Here is a 13,295-nt window from a genome sequence, read left to right as displayed (position 1 = left end):
TCCCTCAATTCCCGTTACACCCTCACCGTTCGTTCCGTCCAACCTCCCATCGCTTCCTCCCCCGTCTTCCTCCTCCTCCACCCAGAAGGTGACACCTGTTCAGGCCTCTGATTAAGAGTTATGATAAGCCATTACAAATTTACACTTGGAAACTATCTCATAATGGCACAGCTGTAGAGCTTAGTAGGACCACCAAGTTGACGTTTGGTTAGGCGGTCCAAATCAAAATTTCCGTGTAAAAGAAAATCCATCCAGTGAATCATGTTCTTATGTATATAACTTCTTGTAATAGTAATATAGTATTCGTATAATTACGTAGCTATCCTATCTTAATTCTTATATATGGTCTATCTATCCATACTATTACTTGCTCAAAACTCAGACTACTATTTAAAACCAACCGATATTTTGTACTTACCTCAAATCATGTCAGTGTAATAATGAAATTAAATTGTGTTTGACAAATTTTAACTTTACACTACTGGTGTTCATACACTGATTCATGCTAGCTATCTACTAACAATATTTTATTTTTTTTGCAAAAACTCTACTAACAATATTTAAGTGGCGGTTCTATCATATGAATATTTTGACATTCAATCTGTTTGTTTATGATACCATGCGAGAAGAAAAAATGTATAAATAATAAAAACTAAAAATATAGCTTGACATGCGCGGATATCATATGAATATTTTGACATTCAATCTGTTTGATTATGATACCATGCGAGAAGAACAAATGTATAAATAATAGAAAATGACATGCGCATTTTAATTTTTAAATCCATCATTATTTATTTTATATGATTGATATCTTATATCGTTTAACATTTTACACATATTAAATCCTGTGTTTTTAATACAGACATTGCATGCATCACTTTAGTTTATTGTTCAGATCATATACTCTGTCAGTGGGTTCTTGTTATATATTTGTCTTATTGCATGTGTGTTGGATTAGTTAGAAAAAATATAAAAGATTTTTAATTTTTTGCATGTACATTCTAACTGTAGATTATGATCATATATTTAAACTTAATTATAAATTCTGTATTACCTTCAAAATCACTGTATAAATATTATTGTAAAATATATTTTCAACATTTGGTATTAGCTTTTTTTATATGATAAAAATGGATTAGTAAACTATATTTTGTATATATGCATAAATATACAAAAGTATATAACCTAGACAATTTTGCATATTTTTAATGTTTGATGAAAATGTAAATAAATTATTAAGTTTTAATTCGCTTTGAAATCATTTATAATTCTTATAAAATAAATTTCCAACAGTTACACATTGGGCACTATATAAGTATACAAAAATTAGATAAGGCATAAAGGCAATTCGGATGTGTAAAATCTATAGCATTATTATTTATGTGTCTAAGTGTCTTGGTAGAAGGAAGTTTTACATCCTTAAGAAGTGTAAAATATTTTTTGGAAGACATGTTTTTTGTGAGTCACTGAGTTGTGAATGTGAATATAGTAATAGGGACACCAATATATATAGATATGCGATTATTATTAACATCAACTTTAATTGTATAGAAGTATAGATATGGTGAAATTTAGGAGTTGGAATATAGGAATATTCCGATTATTTTTTTTTAAAAAATCAAATCGATTTTAGTTCGCTATATGCCTATATATATAGTTCGCGTCCTTCTTCTTTCTTCCTCAGATTCCTCACCAAACCCAATAACACACACCCACACGTACTCACAACAATGTATCCTTTCAAAATATTCTTCTTCACGACTCTTCTCATGGCGGTGTTTTCATTCTCTGACGCGGATTTCAACAGCGACGTTGACGTAGCATGGGGAAGCGACCATGTGAAGATACTCAACAACGGACAGCTTCTTACTCTCTCTTTAGACAAATTATCTGGTTCTGGTTTTCAGTCAAAACAAGAGTATTTGTTTGGACAGATAGATATGCAAATCAAACTCGTTCCTGGTAACTCAGCAGGAATAGTCACGAATTTCTACGTAAGTTACTCAACATGGAGTTTTCATGAGATGTGGATTGATAATTGATATTACATGGTTATCTTTTTTCTTTTTAATTCATCCATTATTAATTATGAGACTTTAAAACCGTTACACGCCATAATTAATGACCTAAGTATACAGTTTAACAAGCTATTACAAAAGTTATCTTGATAACTGAATGTTTGTTTATATATATTTACTTCCAGCTGAAATCGGAAGGATCGACTTGGGATGAGATAGGTTTTGAGTTCTTGGGTAATACGAGTGGAGATCCTTATACTCTACACACTAATGTTTACACTCAAGGTAAAGGTGACAAAGAGCAACAGTTCTATCTCTGGTTCGACCCAACGGCAAACTTCCACACTTACTCAATCCTCTGGAACCCTCAAAGAATCATGTAGAGTCAAAAATCTCACCTTTATTGCTCCACAAGTAAAGTTTATTAATCCCTAATCAGGGTTTAAGATTTTTTCTCATCCTTAATCTGTTTTTTTTTGTCTCAGATTGACAGTCGATGATACACCGATTAGAGAGTTTAAAAACTCTGAGTCAATCGGTGTTTTGTTTCCAAACAGCCAGCCGATGAGGATGTACGCGAATTTATGGAACGCTGACGATTGGGCAACAAGAGGTGGTCGGGTTAAAACGGATTGGTCCGGAGCTCCATTCACGGCTTCTTTCAGGAACATTAATATTGATGGGTGTGTCCATACTAACGGAAGATCGTCTTGTAGCACTAACAAACCAAGCTCTAGTTGGTACACTCAACAAATGGATGCGACGAGCCAAGCTAGACTTGAATGGGTTCAGAAGAATTACATGATCTACACTTACTGTACTGACACTGAGAAGTTCCCACAGGGAGTACCTAGTGAATGTGCAACAAGCGTATAGAATTATTATATTTTATACTTGTGTGTGAATGCTCTTATATGTTGCTTCTTTTGTTGCTTGGTTTGTATCTTTCGTTATGTATATATGTCCAATAAAACAAAAGGTGTGTATATTTAAAACCTATATATGTAAGAGATGTCTCTGTTTGTTTGTAAAAGAAATAAGTTTTATGACAATAATAGTTCTTTATATATTTTCCAGATAAAAAAATGATAAGTTTAATTTAGTCATATTGTAAGAAATAATGCCTCTTATTTAAATGCAATTGTTGTAAAACGTCAGTATGAAACTCATAGTATTCTGTATACTCAAAAGATTATCATAGAAGTTTTACAGTCAATAAAAATATTTCCAAATATTACTTGGTCATCAAAGACTATTAATCACACGATTAGAGATGAGATGTATAATATAGATGATCTAAAATCAAATGTCATTTATATAAATCCCACTTCCTTAAAATTCCATTTATAGTTGAACTACCATTACACATAATCCATGTTCTAAAAATCGGCCGCCTAGCCGCCTAGGCGCTACGCGTCACTTTTCCGCCCCGATTTATGCCAAATCGGTTTAAAAAATCGGATATCCGATTTTTTCCGCCTAGACCGCCTAAATGACCGCCTAGCCGCCTAAATGACCGCCTAGCCGCCTAGGCGGCCGCCTAATTTTTTTTTTTTTTTTTTTTTAATTTTTTTTTTAGTTTTAATAATATTTTTATTTGTTTATTTGATCTAAAATTTTATAAATATCATTTATATTCATAATTTTGATGAAAATTACATTATATTAAATTTATATATTCTATTTGTGTGTTTTATACAATCATAAACATGAAAATGTATTAATGTTATACACAATTAAAGATTAACATGTTTTATAACATAGTAAACCATCTAAAAATTCTGCCCCGCATAATTTCCGATTAATCCCCGATTTTTTCTTTAGGCGCTAGGCCCAACCCGACAGCCCGACTAGCGCCTAGGGCCTACCGCTTTACATAACAGGGCACATAATTAACCGAAGACGGCGTTACGCGCGCGCAGAGAGTTATACGGTGTCGTTTCCAGTGCGTTTTCTAATATAATTTTTTTTTTATTTCATCTTTATCGTCTCAGATCAGATCAATTTATCTTCTCCGGTGAAGCGAAGACGTCGGAACCGAAAAGGAGAATGTCTCACAACGACACGACGCCGCCATCGACGAGATCGAGAACATGATCAACAACGACGGAAGCGTCCTCCCTGCTCGTCCCTCAATACCCGTTACATCCTCACCGTTCGTTCAATCCAACCTCCCACCGCTACCTCCGCCGTCAGGTGATTTCAGCAGCAGCTCGGAAGGTTCCAAGACCATGGGATTCGGATCTCCGGCGAACACGCAGTGAAGAGAGATGTGGGGAGGACAGTGAGTAATCTGAAGCTGGTGGTGTTTCCGAATCCATATAGGGAAGATCCTGGGAAGGCGCTTAGGGATTGGGATCTTTGGGGGCCCTTTCTTCTTCATTGTCTTCTTCGGTCTTACTCTTTCTTGGTCTGCTTCGGTTAAGAAGTGTAGATTCTGATCCAAAGCTTTCTCCTTTTGGAAGTCTTGCGGATGCAGGAATCATAAAGATCTTAGCTTTAGTGTAATGTGATTTGAGCGTTTGGTACATAGTTATCTGGAGTCATTGAGGGTTTCTTTATAATGGTGATTCTTGTGGTGTTGCTCTTAGTTTTGATATCACTAGACTAGTCTCTATACTGCTGTTAGTTTTGATGAGCAACAACTAACAGATATGATGCTGTGTTACTTGTAGTTTTGAGTTTCTTGTCTTACTTTAGCAGCATCTTATGTTTGGATCCGATATACGATCAGCCATACTGTATAATTTAGCCTTGAACTCATGTCACTTAAGCTTATGTGACCAAACGGGTGGCATGTTGTGGCCGGTATTTTCATATGTTCCTGCTTAAAAATGGTTTACTGTACTGAGATTTATGAACATACTGGATAAGAAAATGTGAAATCAAAAGGTTTAAACAAGGCTGTTTTGTTATTTTTTTTTTTTGTTGTGTTTGAATGTACTTGATGTATGCATGATTTATCGGAAAAGACATGACTGTGTTTTGTCTGCCTTTGCTTGCTTGCTTTTTATTACCACTTAAGCATAAGGGTATAAGCCACGTCTGTGTTTTCATCTGGTAGAATAAAGATTCTTTTTCTGTTTATTGCATTTTCTTCTCTTCTCATTCTTTCTCTCTCTAGTTTCCAGTCCGAAGTATTTGCCGTGGCATTTGCACTACTTGCAGCCGGAGCAGTGATCCTCACACTAAATGTCCTGCTCCTGGTAAGCACACATTTGATTCGTATATTAGTAAAAGCCACATACTTTTTATTTCTCGTTACAAGTTTTGATTTTTTTTTTAAGCATCTCACTTTCGCTGTCTTGAACAATATGAATTTTTTTCAGGGAGGACATATAATCTTCTTCCAAAGCCTAAGCCTTTTGGGCTACTGTCTATTCCCACCCGACGTTGGAGCTGTGATCTGCATGTTGAAGGACAATGTGATACTCAAAATGATCGTTGCCTGGAGCTCTTGGGCTGCTTATCCTTTCATGAGCGCTGCAAAGAAAAGCTCTCGCACTTTATCCTCTCTTCCTCATGCATGTCTCTGTCGGCTTCTTGATCATTGCCATTGATTGATTCGTTCTGAAAAATTTGAAAATCAGATATATCTTCTTTGATTTAGTGATTAGATAGAGAATTCTTCACAGCCAATTGATCCGAGTTCCGCAAGTAACTTATCAATATCGACAGTAAAGGTCACAAGATTAAACCTTCAACATAATGACAATCAAATTCACACAAAAAAAAAGTGTTGCTCTTCAGACAGTTTGCTTCCAAGATACGTCATCTCTTTCTTACTGTTTAAATTCATTTTAACCTCTTCAGGTGAATTGTTACAGTTCTCTCAAACAAAACAATCGTTTTTTTTAATGAAGAAAAAAAAAATAGATGAGCTTAATAGTGAAGTGAATGATTCTTTCATTTTTGAAAAGTGAAATAGAAAAATGCCAAAGAGAGTCAGTTTCAGAAGGTGCCATCATAACAAACCCTAATCTTGGAACGATGGCGATGCATAATAGAAGATCCTTCAATGCTATTATCACCTTAGAAAATGCAAAAGAAAAAAAGAAATTTTTTTGAGTTGGGCTATAGAATGTATAGATTTCCACAAAGTGGAAAATATTACTTTACCAGCTGAGGAATCGGTGTTGTTGGAAGCTGTAGAAAAAATAAAAATATATTGGTCTTGAAGTCTTGAAGAAAGTAAAGGGTGGAATCAAGGACTACTTGCTATATAGAAATGCATTTACCATCGCTTAAAGAGCATCAAAATACAAGTCAGTCAATTTTATGTGGTTCCGGGTGGTCCTGTAGCCTGGCCTATCGGTGTAATGATAAGCAAGTTGAAACCTCTATCTATGTTTTCTCGATAATGTTGGGTTTTTTTTTTTGTAATAGTAAGGGAACGTATTTGTCTTCTTTAAGAGCTTGCATGCAAGGTAATTTTTGTTTTTTCTTGTATAAGTCTGGCATGTAGTCGAAGTGTGTTTGTAAGTTCGTAACCAGGTTGTAACTCACTTATCGTGCCTAATATATTTTTATGATGGAAAAAAAAATTCTTATATTAAGCTGTATCAGAGCATAATTAACCCTATCACCCCTATGAATTTCTTAATGACTTTTTAATTAATAAAAGTAACCTAAAAACTTTAGTTAAGAAACTCTCATTTTGAATGGTCCAATGGGAGTTTCTTAATTAAGGATTCTTAAAAAGAAAAAATTATTAATACAATGCAAATGAAATACAATGCATCATCCAAAAATGAAATAATCTGTATCAGAAATGGCTGAAAATTCCTAAACCCGCTTTAACTCTAACCCACATCACAAGACTTGGAATTTGAATACAATGCATCATAAAGATAAAGAGAATGGAGTGTGTTGAGATTACCTTAGAGACGGGCTTCCTCTTCTTCTCAATTGATCAAAAAGAACAGAGTGTTCCCATTAGCTTTCTACCATCTGTAAGCAGCACAAGTAGCTCTCCTTCCTGTATTACCATAAAGAGCAGAACCAACATCCGTAAGTAACTGATGCCAAATAGTTTATATTCAAAAGCAAATAACCCACATGAGACTGATAATAAACCCATATCACTAAATCTACAAAAGCGAAGATTACGAACCTTCAAACTTATATAAAAAACTCGAACCTGACTCATATTCAAAACATGTCAAACTCTGTATTTCTAAAGTTGAATCAAGAGTGAGCAAAAAATGTCATCACATTTGATACTTTGCATTGTAAAAGTTGCAGAAAGTTCTCACTACCATATATACTGAATCACACAGGAAGTAATGGCCAAAGGAAGTGCAGGACATAGTTTAAGTTAGTTTACCTCTAATGAAATAGTCTCTCCATGATATGGTAACGTCAGGTTGAAATCTTATCGACCAATACCATGTCATCATCTATGATAATAAAGAGTAAAGAATCGAATCTTGTTGGGTTTTAAAAAAGTTTGTACCTTTTGATGCTTTTCACCGTCCTTAGTCATCTGCCTCTTCACAGCATCTGAGACAAGTAATTCAAGTCGTGGACTGAAGTTATCTAACCCAAAACACAATACAAAACCGAGAAGCATATTATACAAACTTTGTAAACTTTATAAACATCAACAAGAACCTCTATTTCGGATTTTTTTTTGTTAGCATAGGAATGTTTGATTCAATTCGCTAATTAAGCTTCAAAAATTCATTCACCAGAGAATAACACTACCAAGATGATACAAATAGATGTTGATAAGGAACCAGAGGTAGGGGAAGAAGAGAACCTAAAATAGAAGAATTAAAGAGAGAGTTTTGTGGGAGAGCTGTCCTCTTATGACGGTAATCAGCGTCCAAATCATGCTGTCCTCTTCTGACGGTAATCAACATCCAAATCATGTTGTCCTCTTGGTGGGTTTCGAGTGCTCGTCTGACGGAGAACACGGAGAATACGCCGTGATGACCGACAAAGTCGTCGATCGTCTCTGACGGAGAAGCCGAGAGAAGAGGTGGTGGATTTCGTCGGATGACGGAGAAGATGAGAAAACAAAAAAAAAAAGAGAAAAGAAAATAGAAAAAAAATCTGGTGCCTTTCCTTTGCTGACACGTGGTTGTGAAACCCCAATTAAAATCGATTTCCAGAATCCTCACTTAAAGATCGGTAATGAACTTTATAATTATTTTTGATTTAATTAAATCATCTATTTTTGTTAAAGACCCGGTTAGAAACCTGAGATAAACATGGTCTCACACATGAATACGGTGAAAAAGATTTGTAAGGAAAATAAGTCTAAAAAGCAATGATTCAATTCTAGAAGTATCTGAACAAATAGAAGGTGAAGGTCACAATCTCTAAGATGGAATTTGTATTATTATCATACCTTTTATCAACCATAGATTTCGAAGCACAAATAAATGCTAAAAATATATAATTTTATGTCTACATCACAGAACTCAACTAGTTGCAGAGAAAAAAGTGAGGTAATAAATTTTGGTCACGTCCTTCTCGTGCCTCTTCTGGATCATCACCATTCATTCTTCCCACCAACTAAACAATTAAAACTTTTGAAAATAATATCTTAAATATATATTTTTATCATTCAAACAAATGAGCTGAATACAAAAGAAAAAAAAAATATATATATATAACATAAAAATGGTATATGACGAAATGTTATGGTCTAAACTATTATCGATATTGTTTCACCAAATAAATAACAATATCGACATTCTTTCACACAAAAAAAAAAACTTTACAATATGAGAATTACAAAATTTTATAAGAAAAGACAATTCTCTCCTTCTCAGTCAACGGCAAAGCAAGCAACCACGCAACAACACGGACTGGTTCCTAGGGATAATACAGTAGTTTACGCATGCGGAACCCAAAGCGGTGCCGTTGCAGCGACGCTTGTGGGCTCCTTGCAACTTAAGGCGTTGAGAAACCTCCAAGAAGGAGACGGCGACCTTTCTTGAGATCTCCGGTCAGGATGAGACGGAAACATAACCGGTGGAACATTTCGGCGAGTTTTGCGACTCTTTATATTCCTCAGCTCGATCTCTGGTGGGAATTTAACTACACCAAACATGATCACATACCATCTAGGTCTTACACTCTTTCCACTTCCAGACAACACTGTTTCAGTCTTAGCCTTACCTTTTGTCAAAGAAACATTTTCTGGTGGAGGATCTGCGGTGGTTAAACGACGTGTGAGCTTGCGATCATCTAAAGAACGGCTTGTTCTCATAGGCCCGACATTGTCGCGTGCTAGGGGAGGGTTTAGCTTATTGCCTTGTATAGCAGACAAGGACTCGGATCTTGTCCGAACTCGTGGGCTGATGTGTTCAGGAGGCGAGAAGAGGGCATTTTTGTAATTTAATGGGATGATTTTGCCTCGGTAGATAATGTTTTCTGCCGGAGAAACGTCGTAGGAAGTTGAGGTCAAGAACTCAAAAGGTTCCGTCGACGGTTCACCGTGGTCTTCAGTGGTGGTTGTGGTGGCGGTGGAGCTAGGTTTGTTGTCGTTGATCAGGGGAAGGTCTCGGAGAGAGAGTGTTTCTTCTTTATCTTCATCTTCTTCCTCTTGTTCTAGTTCCAGGAGATCATGTAATGGTTTTGTGAGTTTAGGGGTTTGGAGATTGGAGTTATGTGAAGCTTCCATGTCTTTTTAGGAAATAGAGAAAGGTTGAATGAAGATTTTGAAAGTATCAAGTTTTTGTCACCACGTATTTATATATACATGGCCTCCTAGAGGGCTGGGTGGTCAAATAAACTTACAACTTACAAGATTTTTTTTAATTGGCAAGGTTATTTTACGGGTTATATAATTCTTTAGGTGTTTTATATACATAATGTTTGTCGTTTTTTGACTCGTCCAATTTTATGTGGTTATATAAAATTTAATTATTTGTGAAATTTCAAATTGCTATTTTGATGCATAACTAATTGTTTATCTCGACTAATTGCTATACCCTCTTTGTATCATTTGAAAACAAATTATAAGCACCTTTGTCTCCTTTTTCCTAGTTTGTTGGCTAAATACGCCCTTAAAAGTTAAAAAAACTTTTTATTGTTCAAGGGTTTTCATGCCCTTACAACTTTATACCAAATAAACTTTATTTACTACTCTGTTTTCATTGTCATAACAAAGAAAATGTATATAACATTTTTGTTTACATTCGAATCCCACTCTAGAATCAGAGTTGCAAGTACCAACATCACCATTGATCCAAAGCATCCTTTTTATATTCGAAAAATCTGTTTCCGTACATCTATCATTTTCTATATCAAAATCGTCATATGTATATATTATCCCTAACGCATATTAAAATTACATACTTTAGAAACATATAACTTGTAATAGTTTCCTGGACTACATGCAATCTCCAAATTCATTGGTTAACTTGTACTCACCGATTTTTGACCAAAAAAAAGTGTTCTCACCGATTATTGTCAGCAAACTTACAACCAAATCTTCTATATGTTTTACGTGTCTCCGAACAGAATTCCACCTAGTATATAATTATCTGACAAACTGTTTTGTTAATAACAAATTAACAATCTTACATAGAATTGACCCCAAGATATTATGTATTGCTAATAAATCAAAACCAGCACGTGCGTTTTCTTATTTGTGGGTTAATATATCATACTTATACATGAGCTAAAAATATTCACAGCATATAAGATTAGTTATTGTATGTGATTCATAGTTATTGTCTATCTGATTAAGTTTCATTTCTTCTAAGAAAATTGTGTGATTCATAGTTATTGTCTAGAATGATAGTGATAGATATAGTCAAAAAATAAAAAAATTTCCCAATCTAATTTGACTTTCTATGAAACAGAGATATGATATAAAACTAGTTGACAATAGTTTATACTTTTCTAATGCGTAATATAGTGCAACTAGTTTCGAAGTTCAAAAGTTCCTCCTGATGAGAGGCGATAGCCATCATAATACTCTGGAAATATGAATATCGTATTTGTGATTTAATAAAAACTAGATCTCGATCCGCGCAACCGCGCGGGTTTTTGTTTTCATTTATTTTTATATAAATATTTTGTTTTCAATTCTATATTGATATATATTATAATATATATGTGTCTATCAATTTTTAAAACATAATAAGTTTGCTGTATATTTTTTCATTGAATAGATTGTTTCAAACTTTCACATGTATTTGTATCTTCTTATATATATATATATATATATATATATATATATATATATATATATATATTCAGATTATTATTTCATTATTAAAATCGTAACTATATATATAAAGATTAGTAAAATATTGTTTTATTATCATATTCAAAGATATTGTAAAATTTCACAAATTTAGAAAGATTTTAAAAAATTAAACTTTTCGCTTCATAGATTTATATTGTCGAGTAAATAATTAAACATTTAGTTTTTGTTTAATTTTTAAAATAAACTATATAGTTTAAATTTTGTTTTCCTTGGTTTAAGGTAGTAAATATTAATCATTGTTAGATAATATGATTTTTGTTATTTAAAAAAAATCCTTATAATTTTAAAAATTAACATCGACAAATATTTAAATATTTAGCATATAGATTACATAGGTATAGTATTACAACATTAAATTATATCTATTTAATTTATACTATCTATAAATCTAATGGATCATCTATTGTTTAAATCAAATTATTGATAATCCAATAAAATTGTCAGATAATATGATTTTTGTTATTTAAAAAAATTCTTTATAATTTTAAAAGTTAATATCGACAAATATTCATATAGAGGTATAGTATTACAACATTAAATTATATATATTTAATTTATACTATTTATAAATCATATGGATCATCTATTGTTTAAATCCAATTATTGATAGCCCAATAAAAATTTCTGGTAGGCCCAAAATTTAAATGATAAGTTAGATATTAAATGTAACATGAGTTTCTATGAATAGGTATATTAGGTCCATTTTTAAAAAAAAATCACACATGAATCAAAGTTGTGACTTCTGTTTTAATATATAAGATGATGTAAATGTACACATCTTTGCTGTTGTTTAGGGTGGCTTAAAATCAGTTTATGAATTGTTATAAAATAGCATATTGTAGAAATGAAATATTTTCTAATTTACTATAGCTACTTAATTAGTTGCTTCAGATTTTTAGATCTTTATTTAAAGATATATAAAAATGTTTAAAACGTATATACAATCTCAGAATGTACGACTTAGAATATAGCATATCATTCCATTAGTTTATAAGTTAGGCATGTGTAACTCATGTATTAGAAGGAAAATTTATCAATGCATATACGATAGTTAACGAAACACCAAATAAAGTGATGACCAATTCTCAGTAGACATAAATTTTAAATAGGAATAGAAATTTATATCAAAAAGAAGAAAGTCTACACAAGAAACTGTATGAAGCATATTATTTGTAAAATATTTCGAGATTAGTAAAGAGGAAGACTAAGAAGACATGGTGATTGGTTACAAAAGAAAGTAAAACAAGTGTTGAGGTATTAATCGGTGCGTGTAACTGAAGTTAGCGAGAAAGTGATGCCAAACTTTCGTCAGGCGACCAGATTAAGTTTGGATTTTTCTTAATCTGGATTTCCAAATATAGTTTGGATTTTTCTTAAGTATACTTTACAAACTTGAAGAAGTGGAAGAGTAATGAAAGGAAATCAATTGCCAAAGAACATAACTAAAGCAAAGCAATTAGAGCCACAGACTCCACTTTTTCAACTTACGCTGCAAGGCTCAAGTCATAATTAGGCTACTCATATCAACATTGCTTGATCACAAAGTTTGATTTGTTTTCCCTTTTTTTATAACAATTCCGTATGGTGTGATGTTACTATTATCTTTAAACGCAAAAAGTATAATGATTCACACAGTTCGCTTAAAAGTTTTTCTTTTTGTTCAAACAAACAAAAAGCATGATATTGATAACCTTTTTAATAGCATGCCAAATTTATATGCGTTTTTCTTTATCATTATAAATGAAAACTTTTATTTAATTTTTGACAGAAACATATATTTTTTGGGTAAAATGTTAAAAAAGAAATTTTTTTATTTATTTGACATAAAATGGAAAATACTTTACACTAAGTGGATACATATCAATAAAAGGAATTTAATGGGTGGTTTACCCAAATTCTTTTGTCATATAGGTAAACAACTCGTGGTAATCATTTTGATTTGGATTAATAAATCATACTATATTAGAATTCTAATGGAATATAAATGATCTAAACTATTAATTGGCTGGTCAAAGGCAAAGCCGGCTAATTGATTGTTATGT

At 32.8% G+C, this 13,295-nt stretch overlaps 2 protein-coding genes and 1 long non-coding RNA gene across 3 annotated transcripts; 2 read left to right on the top strand and 1 right to left on the bottom strand.

The window, feature by feature from the left end:
- Positions 1-1,718: 1,718 nt before the first annotated feature.
- On the top strand, positions 1,719-2,912 carry LOC106408547 (xyloglucan endotransglucosylase/hydrolase protein 24-like). Its single transcript, XM_022705824.2, has 3 exons — positions 1,719-1,997; positions 2,207-2,400; positions 2,507-2,912. The coding sequence occupies exons 1-3, from the start codon at positions 1,734-1,736 to the stop codon at positions 2,895-2,897; spliced, it is 849 nt and encodes a 282-aa protein (XP_022561545.1). The 5' UTR covers positions 1,719-1,733; the 3' UTR covers positions 2,898-2,912.
- Positions 2,913-4,866: 1,954 nt separating this feature from the next.
- On the top strand, positions 4,867-5,660 carry LOC125590143. The gene is made up of 2 exons (XR_007326350.1): positions 4,867-5,227; positions 5,351-5,660. It is a non-coding gene; the product is annotated as an uncharacterized LOC125590143 (long non-coding RNA).
- Positions 5,661-8,706: 3,046 nt separating this feature from the next.
- LOC106410287 lies at positions 8,707-9,822 on the bottom strand. Its single transcript, XM_013850784.3, has one exon. The coding sequence runs from the start codon at positions 9,655-9,657 to the stop codon at positions 8,866-8,868; it is 792 nt and encodes a 263-aa protein (XP_013706238.1). The 5' UTR covers positions 9,658-9,822; the 3' UTR covers positions 8,707-8,865.
- Between the last annotated feature and the right edge of the window lie 3,473 nt (positions 9,823-13,295).

This window comes from Brassica napus, chromosome C7, assembly GCF_020379485.1.
Source record: "Brassica napus cultivar Da-Ae chromosome C7, Da-Ae, whole genome shotgun sequence".
Taxonomy (NCBI): Eukaryota; Viridiplantae; Streptophyta; class Magnoliopsida; order Brassicales; family Brassicaceae; genus Brassica; species Brassica napus.
The sequence above is the reverse complement of the archived record's forward strand: the minus strand, read 5'-3'. Positions and strand labels throughout refer to the sequence as shown.

Coding starts and splice junctions, on each gene's coding strand:
- LOC106408547 (XM_022705824.2), top strand. CDS start 1,734: ATGTATCCTTTCAAAATATTCTTCTTCACGACTCTTCTCATGGCGGTG. Junction 1,998..2,206: donor GAATAGTCACGAATTTCTAC/GTAAGTTACTCA, acceptor ATTTACTTCCAG/CTGAAATCGGAAGGATCGAC. Junction 2,401..2,506: donor TGGAACCCTCAAAGAATCAT/GTAGAGTCAAAA, acceptor TTTTTGTCTCAG/ATTGACAGTCGATGATACAC.
- LOC106410287 (XM_013850784.3), bottom strand. CDS start 9,657: ATGGAAGCTTCACATAACTCCAATCTCCAAACCCCTAAACTCACAAAA.